General features: G+C 42.2%; 2 protein-coding genes across 2 annotated transcripts in view; one reads left to right on the top strand and one right to left on the bottom strand.

The window, feature by feature from the left end:
- Positions 1-211: 211 nt before the first annotated feature.
- Positions 212-1079, bottom strand: cox19 (cytochrome c oxidase assembly factor COX19). The gene is made up of 3 exons (XM_069707431.1): positions 913-1079; positions 551-662; positions 212-453 (listed from the first exon to the last, which is right to left on the bottom strand). The coding sequence occupies exons 1-3, from the start codon at positions 992-994 to the stop codon at positions 360-362; spliced, it is 288 nt and encodes a 95-aa protein (XP_069563532.1). The 5' UTR covers positions 995-1079; the 3' UTR covers positions 212-359.
- A 1892-nt stretch (positions 1080-2971) lies between these two features.
- LOC138626090 (arf-GAP with dual PH domain-containing protein 1) overlaps positions 2972-13842 on the top strand; it is a 36561-nt gene continuing 25690 nt past the window's right edge. The window contains exon 1 of the mRNA XM_069707524.1: positions 2972-3375. Within this exon, the coding sequence (XP_069563625.1) occupies positions 3285-3375 (91 nt within the window). The 5' untranslated portion in view covers positions 2972-3284. The remainder of the gene's footprint in view (positions 3376-13842) is intronic.

Genomic DNA, 13842 nt, shown 5'->3' with positions numbered 1-13842 from the left:
CTTTAAATGTTGAAGTTGTTATTTGTGTCGTATCTGCTGAACGCCAGCTTCGCTTACGAAAGGCAAAGATTTGCAATTTCAAAGATTTTTGAGAGCAGCAGGTTTTCTTCCGACTCGTCGTCTCATCCTGATCTCGGGTTGAACTCCTTCATACTGATGTAACGCCTGGAGGTGGAGGAGAAACGCTGCTGCAGTGAAAGTAACGCAAGGGTTTAAATATTAAAATATTTATTGACTCGCCAAAACAAAAGTCGACATCACGTATATTAGGATTTTATTTACACAGTTTGGCCTGTCGCCGCCTCGTTCGCAACACGACGTTCAGAGTTCAGGTCCGAACCTCCGCCGTGGGGTCCAGATCAAGGTTTGGTGTCTCCGTCTGCTGGGCCGGGAGGAGGATCCATCAGGTCTTTGAATCCCAGTTTCTCCAGCGGCTCTTTGGTCATCAGCTGACTGGAAAACACAAAATAACATTTACACACAAGTCTTTCATTTATCTAAATAAAAGCAGCTTTCTTTTTTTGTCTTTTCCTTTTCTTTTTTAACTCACTTGTCCATCCGGCATTCCAGGTAGTCTTTGGACTGCAGTCGGCACCTGGAGCTGTCGAAGCTGTTGTCTCGCAGACATTTCATGAACTTCTCCTTGAAGGCTTTACACTCTCCTGAAACAACAGTCAGACCGGATGTGGAAGTAAGAAGGAAGTAAGGCGGAAGTAAGACTCATGCAGCAGATGTTGTCAGTCGGTGGGAGTTATCTACTCTCTTCAGACAACCGAGGTTACTACGTCACCACGCGACGTTATTGCTCAACACACAGCTGATCGTGGTGTCGTCATCAGTCGGTGGTTGCCTTGGATACGTTCTTCCGGTTGCTCGTGGCCACGCGGGACTAAACACCGTTTCTGAACTCACCGAAATGATCCAGAGGGAAAGAGCCTTTATCCGGGGCGCGAGGTTTAAAACTCTTCGTGCCGAAATTCATCGCAGTAGACATGTTTGATCCGCGTTTGAAGAGCCTGCTTTAGAAAGCAATTTTTTTTTTTTTTTTTTTACGACAACCAAATGTGACGTTTTGCTGTCGGAGCGGACAGACACGAGTAGTCGAGTGTTTTGCATCGAGCAGACTCTGTTGAGTCCAAATAATCGAACAAAGAAATTAAAGAACAGTTGGCAAGTTTCACTCCAGTTGTTAACTAATAACTTTATAAAGCTGTGAACTGACCAAAATCCAAAGAAAGGAAATATTTTAGTCCCATAACATTAACATACAACCTGCTGAAGACACACAGGATGAGACAACATGCTTGATAACAGAGGACATAAAGACATTTTATCAGTGAGGCTAGATGGACCCGATATAACTAAAATGAACGCACCTTAGTTATTGATAACCTATTAATTAAACTCAAGAATTGATCCTTTATATATATATATATATATACTGCTGACTTTATAAACGTGGACACAATTTAACGATCTTTTTTTTTAATTTTTTTATTGCTTCCAAAGGAGTTGTTTTTTTAAAAGATGACCACAAAGTTGTATGTGTTGGAAACTACAAAATAATCCCATAATATAAAAATAGGCTCCAACAATAAATACCCTATTTTAACCGGGTAAAATTGTTTCATTTTTATCCACATTTAAATCAAACAGGTGTCTGGGAATTGACCCTTCTTTTGCATTAGACAGCTGTATTATTGATTTATACTGTTACATGTTTGTAAATCACTGTAATTGCACTTTTATCTAACAAAAGTTGTATCGCAGATCTCAGACATATCCAGATTAGACATCACGGCTGATGAACATTTTATAAAATAAAATTGTCGTGACTTTTCTATTACCTTTTAGATATGTACACCAGAAATTTAATTCAGTACTATTAACGATAATAGGAGTTATTTGCCTTTCAGATTTAGACTTTATGTAAAAAATATATATATATATTTGTATAAAATACAAAATGTCATGGTGCGTTCATAAGCAACTCGGAAGTGGGAAAGTTCCCACCTCCGAGTAGGAAAAAAAAAAAATCACCTGAACGCCTGAACTGGGACTTTGACGTGAGGAATGTCGGAGTTTTTATTTATTTATTTTTATTTTTTATTTTTATTTTTTGGAGGATTTTGAGAGCTCCGAGAATCCGGTGTGACGTCACTCAGCATGGCAACGTTTGGGGTGAAAAAAATAAGTCACTTCATGGTTAATTGAGGTCCTACTGGTTAGAGCAGCGGGTTGTGCTGTTAAACAATACTAATTATTATGTTGACAGACAACAACAAATGGTAACAGCCCTCCCGCAGTGCCGTTAGTTTGCTGCCTGTTTTAAACGTTATCTGCTAAAAAAAAAAAAAAAAAAAAACATGTAGAAAATGTAACGTAAAACAATAATAATGACTCTATTTTGTCCCAGTGATGATCTACATGTCTTATTCAGACAGAAGTCGGACGTCACCAATTAGTCCATCAAATAAACAAAAGCAAAGACAATTTTTAGAAGAAAAAGAGGAGGAATTTCTGAAGTGTAGAATTTTTCTTTCTTTTTTCTTTACTGTCCCATTAATCAACTCCCAGTGCGTCACGACAGGTCGTGAATCACGTGACTACCCCATTACCTCCACGTAGACCAGGTCCCACTGTAAAATGCTGCTTTGGCACATTGGAGCGTTTTGGTCACTTTATTTGGAACATTTTGCTTCTCATGCTTCTTATTTTCTCAATATAATCTGAATTTTAAATGCAGAACTTGTACTCGCAGTGGAGTCTTTAAAAAAAAAAAAAAAGACTTGTTATGAGCAGCTTTTCATGTAGGGATCTGAATATCTTTTCCATCACTGTTTTTTGTTGTTGTTGTTTTTTTTGAGGTGGGGATTTGGCACTTCACGTGTTCCGCCGCTGGATGTCTCACTTTTCTCAGATATGAGGCAGGAACCGAGAGGAGCGAAGACACGGGCAGGGTGGAGGAGGAGGAGGTGATGGGAACATTTAGGCTTGATTATTATGCAGTCAGCGAGACTTGGTAATAGGGCTATCAGAGAGAGAGAGGAGGAAGAAGAAGAAGAGGAGGAAGAGGAGGAAGAGGAGGAGGAGGAGGATTCTCGGCTCGGATCGTTCAGTCTCGTCTTGTCCTTCTCTCTCTCCGGTCCGGCTCAGATTGGAGGTGACAGGTGATCCTCTCTGTCTCCGTCTCTGTCTGTGTGTCTGTCTGTCGGGACTCCAGCGGCGGATGTTCTTGGGCAGGCTGCTTCCCACCGCGGTGAGGCTGGACGGATAAAGTCACCATGGCGCTGGAACCGGAGGGGAACAAGCCGCTGTTGCAAGACGTGGTGGCGAGACCGGGCAACGAAACGTGCGCGGACTGCGGCAATCCAGGTAAGGACGCCCTCCTTCATCCCCTTCCCTTCCTTCCTCCCGAAACACCCCCCCCCCCCACTCCGGTTCCCCCCCGGGTGCCCGATGGAGCCGGTCCATGCAGCTGCAGCTCATGCATGAAGGCTGCTGTGCACGAGGTGACAGAATGAGCCGCTTCAGAACCCAACAAGTCTAAAAAAAAAAAAAAACCAGGTCCATATGTGAGGACAAAGGCCTGACTACCTGGAAACACTCTCTCTCTTTTTTTTTTTTTTTAATCCTTAAGGCCTAATATGGACTCTGGACTTCTGAGTCTGAGCTATAAAGCCATAAAACACACCTGAGAGGCTGTCACTGTGTGTGTGTGTGTGTGTGTGTGTGTGTGTGTGTGTGTGTGTGTGTGTGTGTGTGTGTGTGTGTGTGTGTGTGTGTGTGTGTGTGTTGTGAATGCCAGATATCCCTTCCACATTATTGTTCCTGACTTTGTGTGTGTGTGTGGTCTGCTGTTATTATGTTCTACACAGTCAGCAACCTCCATCCAGCTTCCTCAGTTATTACTGGTGTCTGTGGTTTTTTTTTTTTTTTTTTCTCTATATGTTTGTTTTTCATCAACAGTAAGTGTGTACACCTCCATATGGCGCGCGGTTGCTCGTTCACCTGGCCGGCTAAATCATTTCAGAGCGTCCTCTTTCCTTTCTCCATCTCTCCATTCCCCCCCCCCTTTTTTTTTTTTTTTTTCTCCTCGCTGAAATAAATGGCAGCAAACCAGTGAGCGGCCACTGAGGCTCCAGGACGGGCCGCACGCCCAGCGCTTGGAGCCGAGCCCGCCCAGGATGCCTGTTCCTTGGCCCTGGTTACGGCTCCTCTGAGGACTGGCTGTAGCAGAGCTGTCTTTTCAGAGCCAGCGGCACTCTTGCAAAATTAGATAGCTTTGTCTGAGCGGTGGACACTCGAAGGAAGAGGGGGAATTCATTTTTACGAGAAATAAGCAGGAGAACCGCTTCTCGTGGTGGTTGTTGCTGTATGTGGGTTATGACTATAGTGGTTTTAAAGTGTCTGAAATTTTGATGTTGCTTTTTGCTTCTCTGTATCCCAGACTTACATAACACAGCTCAGTCTATAGCCGGTCCCATTAAACCTCTTCAACAAGTCCTCTTACCGGTAAACAGCCATATAGTCGTGTGCTGGTTGTTTTCTGATGCAGTGCCATCGGTGAAGGTTTAAGAACCAAAACCCACCTGGTGAGATTTGTGAAAATGTGATGGTTTGGGTGAAAATGGTCACTTGAACTGCATTGTGCCTTAAAGTCACTGCTTCTTTAAAAGTTAGTCAACTTTAGTTGCCGTGGCAACAGTAAATGTGGTTTTAAAGAACGTTGTCGGAAACTGGAAGTAAACAACGATCTCCTGCACTGCTGTCATATCGAATGATCCAACCAACCTGCCTCCTCCCAGCAAAGACAAACTCACATTCTACAGATGTCATCTGAACTGAGTTACTTCTGCGACACAATAAATTGTCTTTAATTTATAAAACCACTGGAGGACGTTTAACTTTAAAACCGTGGGTTGTAGGAAGATGCTTGTACAAAAGACCGAGATAGAACTCCCTTAGTTTGAAATGCTCTGCGACACCGTTTGTATTCTGGCTTTTGGTCATCTATCCAGCATCTCCAGTACGTCTACGGTACCTTTGGCCCCAACGGTTCCATCGTGTTTTCAGAAATGTGGCATTAACCTGGTACCAAAGTATCAGTTCTCGTGACATCCCAAAGATGGATGGCTAAGAAATTTGCATTGATGCATCTATCGATGATCTATACCCACTCTATCCTGTACATGGTCACAGGAAGCTGGAGGCTGTCCCAGCTGGCTTTGGGCGAAGACGGGGTACACCGTGGACCGGTAGCCGGTCCATCACAGGGTCAACACAGAGCTACAACCATTCACGCCTTCGACCAATTTAGAAATCTCCAATTAACCTGGAAAGAATTGCTTCGGACTGTGCAATGAACCCGGGGGAAATCCACACAGCGGCAGGGGGAACCTGCAAACTTCACACAGAAAGGTCCTGGCTGAAATTTGAAACCAGAACCTTCCTGCTGTGAGGCCTCAGCACTACTTCTCTCTTCTGGGACACTTTCATGGCATTGTACCTGGTTGAAAACACCAAAATTGCCATAAGTAGTTGTAAATTGAGGGGGGGAAAAAGAGCACCTAGAAACTGAAACTGAAATGGTAGCGAATGTCAGATTGGTTCTGAAAGGCGGGAGGGTCACGAGGCCGTTGAACTATTTAACAAGCAGCTTTGATAAAGTTTACTGTCGTCCTCAAAATGATAAACATGGCAAGATTTATACATAGTAAACATCAGCATTGTCACTGTGAGCTTGCTGTGTACGTGTTTGCAAATGATCTTTAATCTGTGTCTGAGAACAGCCTCGCAGGGCTGCTGGAACAGCAATAAACTCCCTGTCTTTGTTTGGGGGGATTGGCACAATGACTGATACCGATATAGCCTTATTTGACTCTTGGGATATTTTTTGATGCCATTTCCCTGCACCGTTCTGCAACAACCCCACTGTGCCTCGGGGAAACATTGGCTCACAATGTTCGCAGGTTGACACTGTTTGTCGGTTTTCCCTGGCAAGTGCACCGCTCTCACTTTTGCAGTGATTACACAATCAAATTTAGCCTGTGTGAAGCGAAGTCGGGACAGACTCTCTGTGAAAAGTGCATCTGGGATGTAGTGTGACAGTTCTGGTGGCGGTGCCGGGGAGGCTCGTGTGCTCTCGTATTTCTCGAACAAGCGTTGAGATTCTGTTTAGCGGGACACCTCAAACACAGCTGGTGGCGAAGCTGGATAGTAGTCAACAGCTCTTTCTTCCATATTTGCATTCCTTAACACCTGGTTCATTTCATGACATCTCAGGAGTGCTCAGATGAAAACCCATCCGTCAAACAAACCATCACCCCCCCTCCCTCCTCCCTTATTACTGGGATTCAGGAATTCCCAGTCTCATAATTCAGAACTCATAATGGTCAAGTTATGAATTATTGATGCAGGTTCGGTGGCTCGGTCCCAGGATGGGTAGAGGATCTTATCTTAGTGGCCTTTTCAGATAAACATCACAGTTTTATTATAGCTAAAACCACCACAAATCATTTCAGCAGACCAAAGAACTCAGACAGCATTTATTGTACTGGGTGTGAACTACAGCTACTTCGGGTGGACATGAGGAGGTAGTAACAGGTACTAGAGGTACTAGAGGATTGTAGATACAGTCGTATTTAAAAGTAGGTTAAAATTGGAAATGGTTGACATATTTGAACAAGCAAACATACATTTGATATCTTTTGAAAGAGCGCATACAGATAAAAATGGTATTCTCAAATAAGTGACACATCAAGCTGACATTTTAAAGTCATTTTTATCATTTAGATACATTTTTAGACATGGAAAAGGTAAGCAGGCTATCCTGCTTCGTTTATAACACCATGAAATCCCATCAAATTAGAATCAGAGGTTCCAGACTGTAGAACTTCTTTTAGTAGTGACAGATGAAACCTGTCTCTTTGAAACCTCTGACATCGAGGGTCTGGTGTTCTTTTCGCTATTTGTCATTGTGTGTTATCCTCACGACAAAATCTAAAGAGCTCCCTAAGGCCATCAGAGAAAAAAAAAAAGGATGTGAATCCCTACGTGTCTGGCAAGCAATTCAAAAAGATCTCCAAATTATTTGAAATAGATCCTTCTACGATGAGGAAAATCATCTACAAGTGGTGTGGCTTTCAGACAATTTGTCCCAGACTGATCGCCCCAGAAAATTCAGCCCAAGAGATTTTGATGCAAAAAGAAGTCTCAGTAAAAGACAGGATCTGCAGGTACAATAAGTCCTACAGCTGTTGGTGTCAAAGTCCACGTGTCTACAATCAGAAAGAGATTCCACTGATCTGACCTGCATGGAAAATGTGCCAAGAAAAAGCCTTTGCTTTCAAAAAAGGAGCTATAAAGCAAAAATACAGTTTGTCAGTTTGACCAGATCAGACAGATCAAAGATGTTCAGCCACAGAAACAGTTGACATGTTTGGGGGCAGAACAAATTTTTATGCTTAGTCATTCCTACTCTGCCCTTCCTTACCTTTGCGTGCCCCCAAAGAGTCCATCAAAGAGGATCACATTTTTGTACTTTTTCAGGGTAATACCTGATTCTCCTCGAATCAGAATACAGTGAACCCTCGCTATAACGCGGTTCACCTTTCACGGTCTCGCTGCTTCACGGATTTGCATCTTGCATTGAAATCACATTACGACTATATGTAACGTAGATATATTTAATGTCCAGTTCTATCTATTTCAATTGTAAAATAAAGGTTACTACTTCATGGATTTCGCCTATCACGGTTTCTATTTGGAACGTAACCCCCGCGAAAAACGAGGGTTCACTGTACTTCGAAATCACCCCTTAGAAAACCTGGTAGTTCCCAATGTCACAGTTTATACACTTCTTCTAGATGAGTAATTGCAGCTAATGACTGTTACTTCTGTTTAAAATGTGATCGCGTGAATCATCAAATTCATTTGTTGAAGTGGCCCTGTGCAAATGATTGCTAAATATAAATATATAACAACCCAGACTGAAACCGAAAGAAGCTGCAAAAGCTGAGTGTTATGTGGGTGTGGGGGAAATTTCAACAATGTCACACGTATAGACATTTCCAGTTTCAATCTTCACTTTTTTCTCTTTTCTTTCTTTCTTTTTTTTAATTAAAATATATATTTCGATGACACCATCTAAAAAAATAAAAATTACATTCTGGTCAAGCTGCTCACAACTTTTTAGATACGGCTTTGTCTCACTTTGTGTCACAAGCAATAAGCTTAGTACCTTACTGTACTGTACTGTAGTCTAGTCTCCATTAAAAACACATCAAACTAGAGACACTAAGGCATTTCATTCTAAGATGCTGTTTTCCTGTAAAACAACTCACGTCCCCACTAGTAGGTAGTTTTAACTGTAGACTATGTAAAAATGGACATGGTCCGAAAAATGCTTGCGACTTTATGTGCAATACCAGTGATGGCCACTAGGGACTGGCTCCAAAAAAACCTCGGGCTCTGAGAGATTTCCATTCAAAAAGAGTCCACATCTCTCATGAAATGCATAATTAATAGATTTTAGGCCTCAAAGTGAGGTCTGTTTGCGGGTGCGCCTGGTTTGATCGACATGCTTTTGGATTGTCCTGCAATCAATACAGCTGAATTCCCAATGTATTAGTTGTTTTCATTTACTGCAGAGCTTTACAGGTATGAAATAGTAATTTGATTCCAGTTCATAAACGGAGTGTAAGGGTTGATTGCATTTTGTTTGTGATTGTCCAGGTACTTCAGTCCTGACCAGGCACACAGCGCGTTCCCATCCCCAATAACTTCCTGAATAACAGGCACACGGAGAGGGTTGGTAAAAACGTAATATCATTTTTTTGATGGTCCACTGGCCCACCAATGCTTCAGCCCCCCGGGACTTTTCCTGGCCGGCACACCACTACTGGCAGGTAGTCTGAAGGTCATGTTGGAAAAGCTTGGGAGAGAGTAACACAGTTTAGTCCAGAATGGGTGAAGATTTAGTTCTCCTTAGTAATTAAATGTGTTAATAAAAAAAAAAGATACTGTCATCATTCACTGGACTAACAAGGTGACATGTAGACATCAATGTAATCAGATGTAACGGCGATGAAGTGTTTGGCTCCCAAGTCAAAACCTCTGCTCAACTTAACCAATTTTGCTTGTAAGCTGAAGACCTCCGATTGCGGCTGCTGCGTTACATCACATGACAACCAGTCTGTTGTATTTGCACCTGCGGGCTTACGGAGTAAAAAAACAAAAAAACAAAACACGTATCACATCATCAGCAGTGACCTGGCTGTCCTCCCTCACCCCGGTCTTATCTCCCCATCACAGATACAACATCCATTAACCAGACAGAAAGCCTGCTGGAATTGGTACAAAAACACACAAAGTAGGAACACTGCTTGTGCATTTTTTATGCTTAGTCATTCCTACTCTGCCCTTCCTTACCTTTGCGTGCCCCCCCACTCCCACTCCCACTCCCACTCCCACTCCCACCCCTCACCCCTCACCCCTCCCCACCCCCTCCTCCCCTCCCCCTCCTATCTTCTTCTCTCCCTGCTGGTGTGCTCTGATGAGACTGCCGAGAGGCTGAGCTGGGAGCTTATACGACAGGGTTTCTCTGTAGCTCAGCAGCGTTGTGCCTCTGCCCTTTGCTAAGGACACACAAACGAGCTACCCCCCCCACCCCTCCAGCCCAGAGAGAAGCCTCAGCAGTCCTCTGAGATGCGAGGAAGGCGTTTGTTGAACAGCAAAAAACGGCAGGAACTCTGATGCGATAGGAGGTTTAGGCTCCTACGGCAGTCCGCTCGTGGTTTTTCTGCTTTTAATGTTTACCCGGGGAAAGTTGGAGAAAACGAACTTTTTGCGTTGCCTTTGGCAACTCAGTGTCTTGATTAAAAACTTGTGACAATAAGTGCGACATAACCGCAGTCAACTAAAGCACTGTGTTTGCTGTGCAAATTGAGGCTTCTTATCTCGAGTGCTAACTTAACACAGATATCTTTTCTTGTTTTATTTGCTTGACTGGAAATGTTATCCTCAACATACATTTGTAGACATCGACTACCCTGGAATACCACACCTTCAGACTTAACCCGAGAATAATCAGAAATTCACCCTATATTTCATGTACAATATCACTAGGATGAGACATGAGAGGAGAAACGGGGGAATGAGGAAGGACTTTTTCTCCACCGGCAAACAACGGGTTTGTTTGAATTGGAATTGATTTTCATCTTTCTTTGAGCGCTTTCCCATCATACAAGGGAACACAGCGTCCTAAAGAAATCCTTCTGCATTTCTCAGTTAACATCAGGAGGTTGCCTTCAAAGTGGAGACAAAGTAGAAAATACAACTGGCAGACTCGGAGACTTTTAATGATGCAAGATGTTTTTACACTGATATCTTTCCTGCGTGACAAACCGGCGGCGTACCATCTGTTTCAGCCATGCCTTGCTTTATTCCTGCGCATATGTATTCAGGACAAATTACAGCCTGTTACTGTCACCCGGCAGGCAACTCTACCGGAGTCATTCAGAGTTGTAGTATGGCGGCATAGCGGAGCAAATCCTTGATACACAATGAGGTGCAATTTCAATTCGGTCCTAAATTGGATGGGAAAGCCGGTGCAGGGAGGTGAGCACGGGTGCCATATGGCTCAGACTTCCAGCTGCTTAGAACCCAAGAAGCTGTATTTTAATGAGCTAAAAGTAAAAGGCCAGTATGACAAATCAAGAAGTTACAGAAGCGTTTACTTAAGTCCACCATAGCCATGAATACTTACCCTACAGTGATAAAAGTAGGTAAATGTGATTATTTATTAATATGTTCTTGAACGTTAGATCTCTTCCGGAAGCGGCGCACTCGGTTTTAGCTGTCAGGCGGCATGAAATGGAGAAGCTTTTAAAGTTCACGTAAATGTCATGAATTGAGTGACCTTTTGTTTCTTAAGGTGAACCTTTTGGTGATGAAGTGGGATTCCTTTGATCATAAAAACAGTGCTAACTGTGCTTAATTTTTAAGACAGTTCCAAGACTTCAGCCAGTGATCGTAAAACACCAGGCCTACATAACAGGTCAAAAACTATTTTTTTAATAATAATAATAATAACTTTATTTATATAGCACCTTTAAAAACAGAGTTTACAAAGTGCTCTGCAGAGAAGCAAAGCATAGTCAAACATAACGTCAATACCGGTAAACATTTAAGAAAACAGGAGGCAAAAAAGACCAAACCATAAAGGTAATGAATACGATAAAACCAAACAAATAACCAAAATGAGCAAATGGAATAGAAAACAAACAAATAAATAAATAAATAAAATAAACAAACAAAAACAGGGGAACAAAAGAACTGCATAAAAGGACAACATCACTCAAAAGCAATTCTATAAAAATGGGTTTTAAGAAGTGATTTAAAAGAAGTTGCCTTATCTCCTCAGGTAAGTCGTTCCAAAGTCGAGGGGTCCTAATGGTAAAAGCACGGTGACCCTTTGATTTAAGTCTTGATTTTGGAACGGCCAGAGGAGCCCCACCGGAGGATCTAAGGCTGTGAGTTGGCTCATATGGGGCTAACATTTCAACAATGTAGCTCGGGGCCAGACCCCGGCGGGCCTTAAAAGTGATCAACAAAATCTTAAAATCAATTCTAAAACCAACCGGGAGCCAGTGGAGAGAGGCCAGAGCTGGAGTAATGTGATGTCGTCTGTTAAGACCAGTAAGAAGCCGAGCTGCTGCATTCTGGACTAGTTGGAGGCGGGAGATAGATTTTTGGTTTACGCCAGAAAGGAGGGAGTTGCAGTAGTCGAGTCGAGAGAAAATGAGTGCATGAATTACTTTTTCCAGGTCAGAGTGTGACAGTATGGGTTTGATTCTGGAGATGGTTCTTAATTGAAGGAAACAGGACTGGACCATTTTTTTTTATCTGTGTTTCAAAGCTTAACTGAGAGTCAAACATTACTATTATTAAGTTTCTGGCAACAGGTTTTAAATAAGCAGACGGGACCAAGTTGACTCTTAATGAGACTGGTGTTATTGTTTGGAGAATTGAACAATATGACTTCTGATTTTGAGTTGTTGAGCTGAAGAAAGTTTTGAGCCATCCAACAGTTAATGTCAGAGAGACAATCTAAGACAGCATCCAGGCTCTTTGGGTCACCAGGTCTCAGCAGAAGGTATATCTGTGTGTCGTCTGCATAGCAATGAAAAGATACATCGTGTCGTTGGAGGATTTGGCCGAGTGGAAGCATGTCGATAGAAAATAAAATTGGGCCTAAAATTGAACCTTGTGGTACACCACAGGTAATGTGTGTCGTGGAAGACAAGTAATTACCTATGGTGACCGAGTAGGTTCTTTCTAAAAGGTAAGAATAAAACCAGCGTCCTTGATGCCAACCCAGGTTTTGAGGCGATCGATTAAAATGGTGTGATCTACGGTGTCAAAAGCTGCACTTAGGTCTAAAAGAATTAAAACGGCACCCTCCCCCTGTCTGCTGCTAAAAGGAGGTCATTAGTCACCTTGAGGAGGGCAGTTTCTGTGCTATGTAGTGCTGTAAAACCAGACTGAAATTTCTCAAAGATGTTGTTATGATTCATAAAAGCTAAGAGTTGTGTTGAAACCACTTTTTCTAAAACTTTTGATAAAAATGGAAGCTTAGAAATTGGCCTAAAATTGGAAAAAAACAGAAGGATCAAGCTTGGGTTTCTTTAAAAGAGGTTGGACCATAGCATGTTTAAAAATCGATGGGTAGCTGCCATTTGCTAAGGAGCTATTTATAATCAATAAAATACTGCGCCCTACAGTGCCAATAACCTCTTGGAGAAATTTAGTGGAAATAAAATCAAGGCTGCATGTGGTTGATTTCATGTGAGATATGATTTGGGATAAGAAGGACAGCGATACAGGTTCAAAATGACTAAAATAGCTTTGAATGTTCCTACTGGCATGTAAAACACGGGTTGGGGGGGTAATTTGTTGTTTTATTTCCTTTACCCTATTAATAAAATAATTTAAAAACTTCTCACACATCTCTCGTGAGGCATCAGTAAAATGACAGGGGGAGGGGTTTATGACCGAGTCTATGACCTTGAATAAAACTCTGGGCTTCGAGTGATTATCTAAGATTAAGCTGGAGAAGAAGGAAGCTCTTGCTTCTTTAACTGCCTTTTGATAAGTCTTCATTGCATCTTTCCAGATCTCATAAAATACATGTAGGCCAGTTTTTTCCATTTTCTTTCCTTTCTCCTACAGTCTCTCTTGTTCTATTCATTTAGCCAGGGCTGTGGTGTTCTATTTGACCTTGTATGGGTCAACAGAGTCCAGGACAGTCTGACAGGTGTGATTAAAAAGGGAGACCAGCTCCTCTGTATCAGAACATGGATTAAAAGCAGTTAAAGAAGCAGCAGTAAAACGCTCTGAGAATTTGCTAGCAGTCATGGAGTTAAAAACCCGACAACGGGCAGGTGAACTGAGATTTGTGGGAGGTTGGGATAAAACCACATTGAATAAAACCGCTTTGTGATCAGACACACAGATATCCTTCATTTTAAAGTTTTCAGGGCTGAGACCATTATATAGGACGAGGTCAAGAATGTGACCATTTGAATGTGTGGGTTGTTATATTGCCTGAGTGAGGTGAAAAGATTCCAAAGTATCCATAAAATCTTTGACAAGCGTCTGAGACGGGCAGCAGACATGTGTGTTAAAATCACCTAGAATAAGAATTTTGTCATACTGTGACATAAAATAAGCTCAAAGTTCGGCAAACTTGTGGGTAAAAATACTGTTCGGCTTTGGCGGTCTGTAGATTATTAAAATGATGACAGGTGCTTTCGAGTTGACCATAAAACCAAGATGTTC

Source organism: Brachyistius frenatus, unplaced genomic scaffold (assembly GCF_029030835.1).
Source record: "Brachyistius frenatus isolate BFR_SWC_R1_liver_20210118 unplaced genomic scaffold, ASM2903083v1 Contig_69, whole genome shotgun sequence".
NCBI classification, from domain to species: domain Eukaryota; kingdom Metazoa; phylum Chordata; class Actinopteri; family Embiotocidae; genus Brachyistius; species Brachyistius frenatus.
Note: the sequence above shows the minus strand (reverse complement) of the source record. Positions and strands in the feature narration are given on the sequence as shown.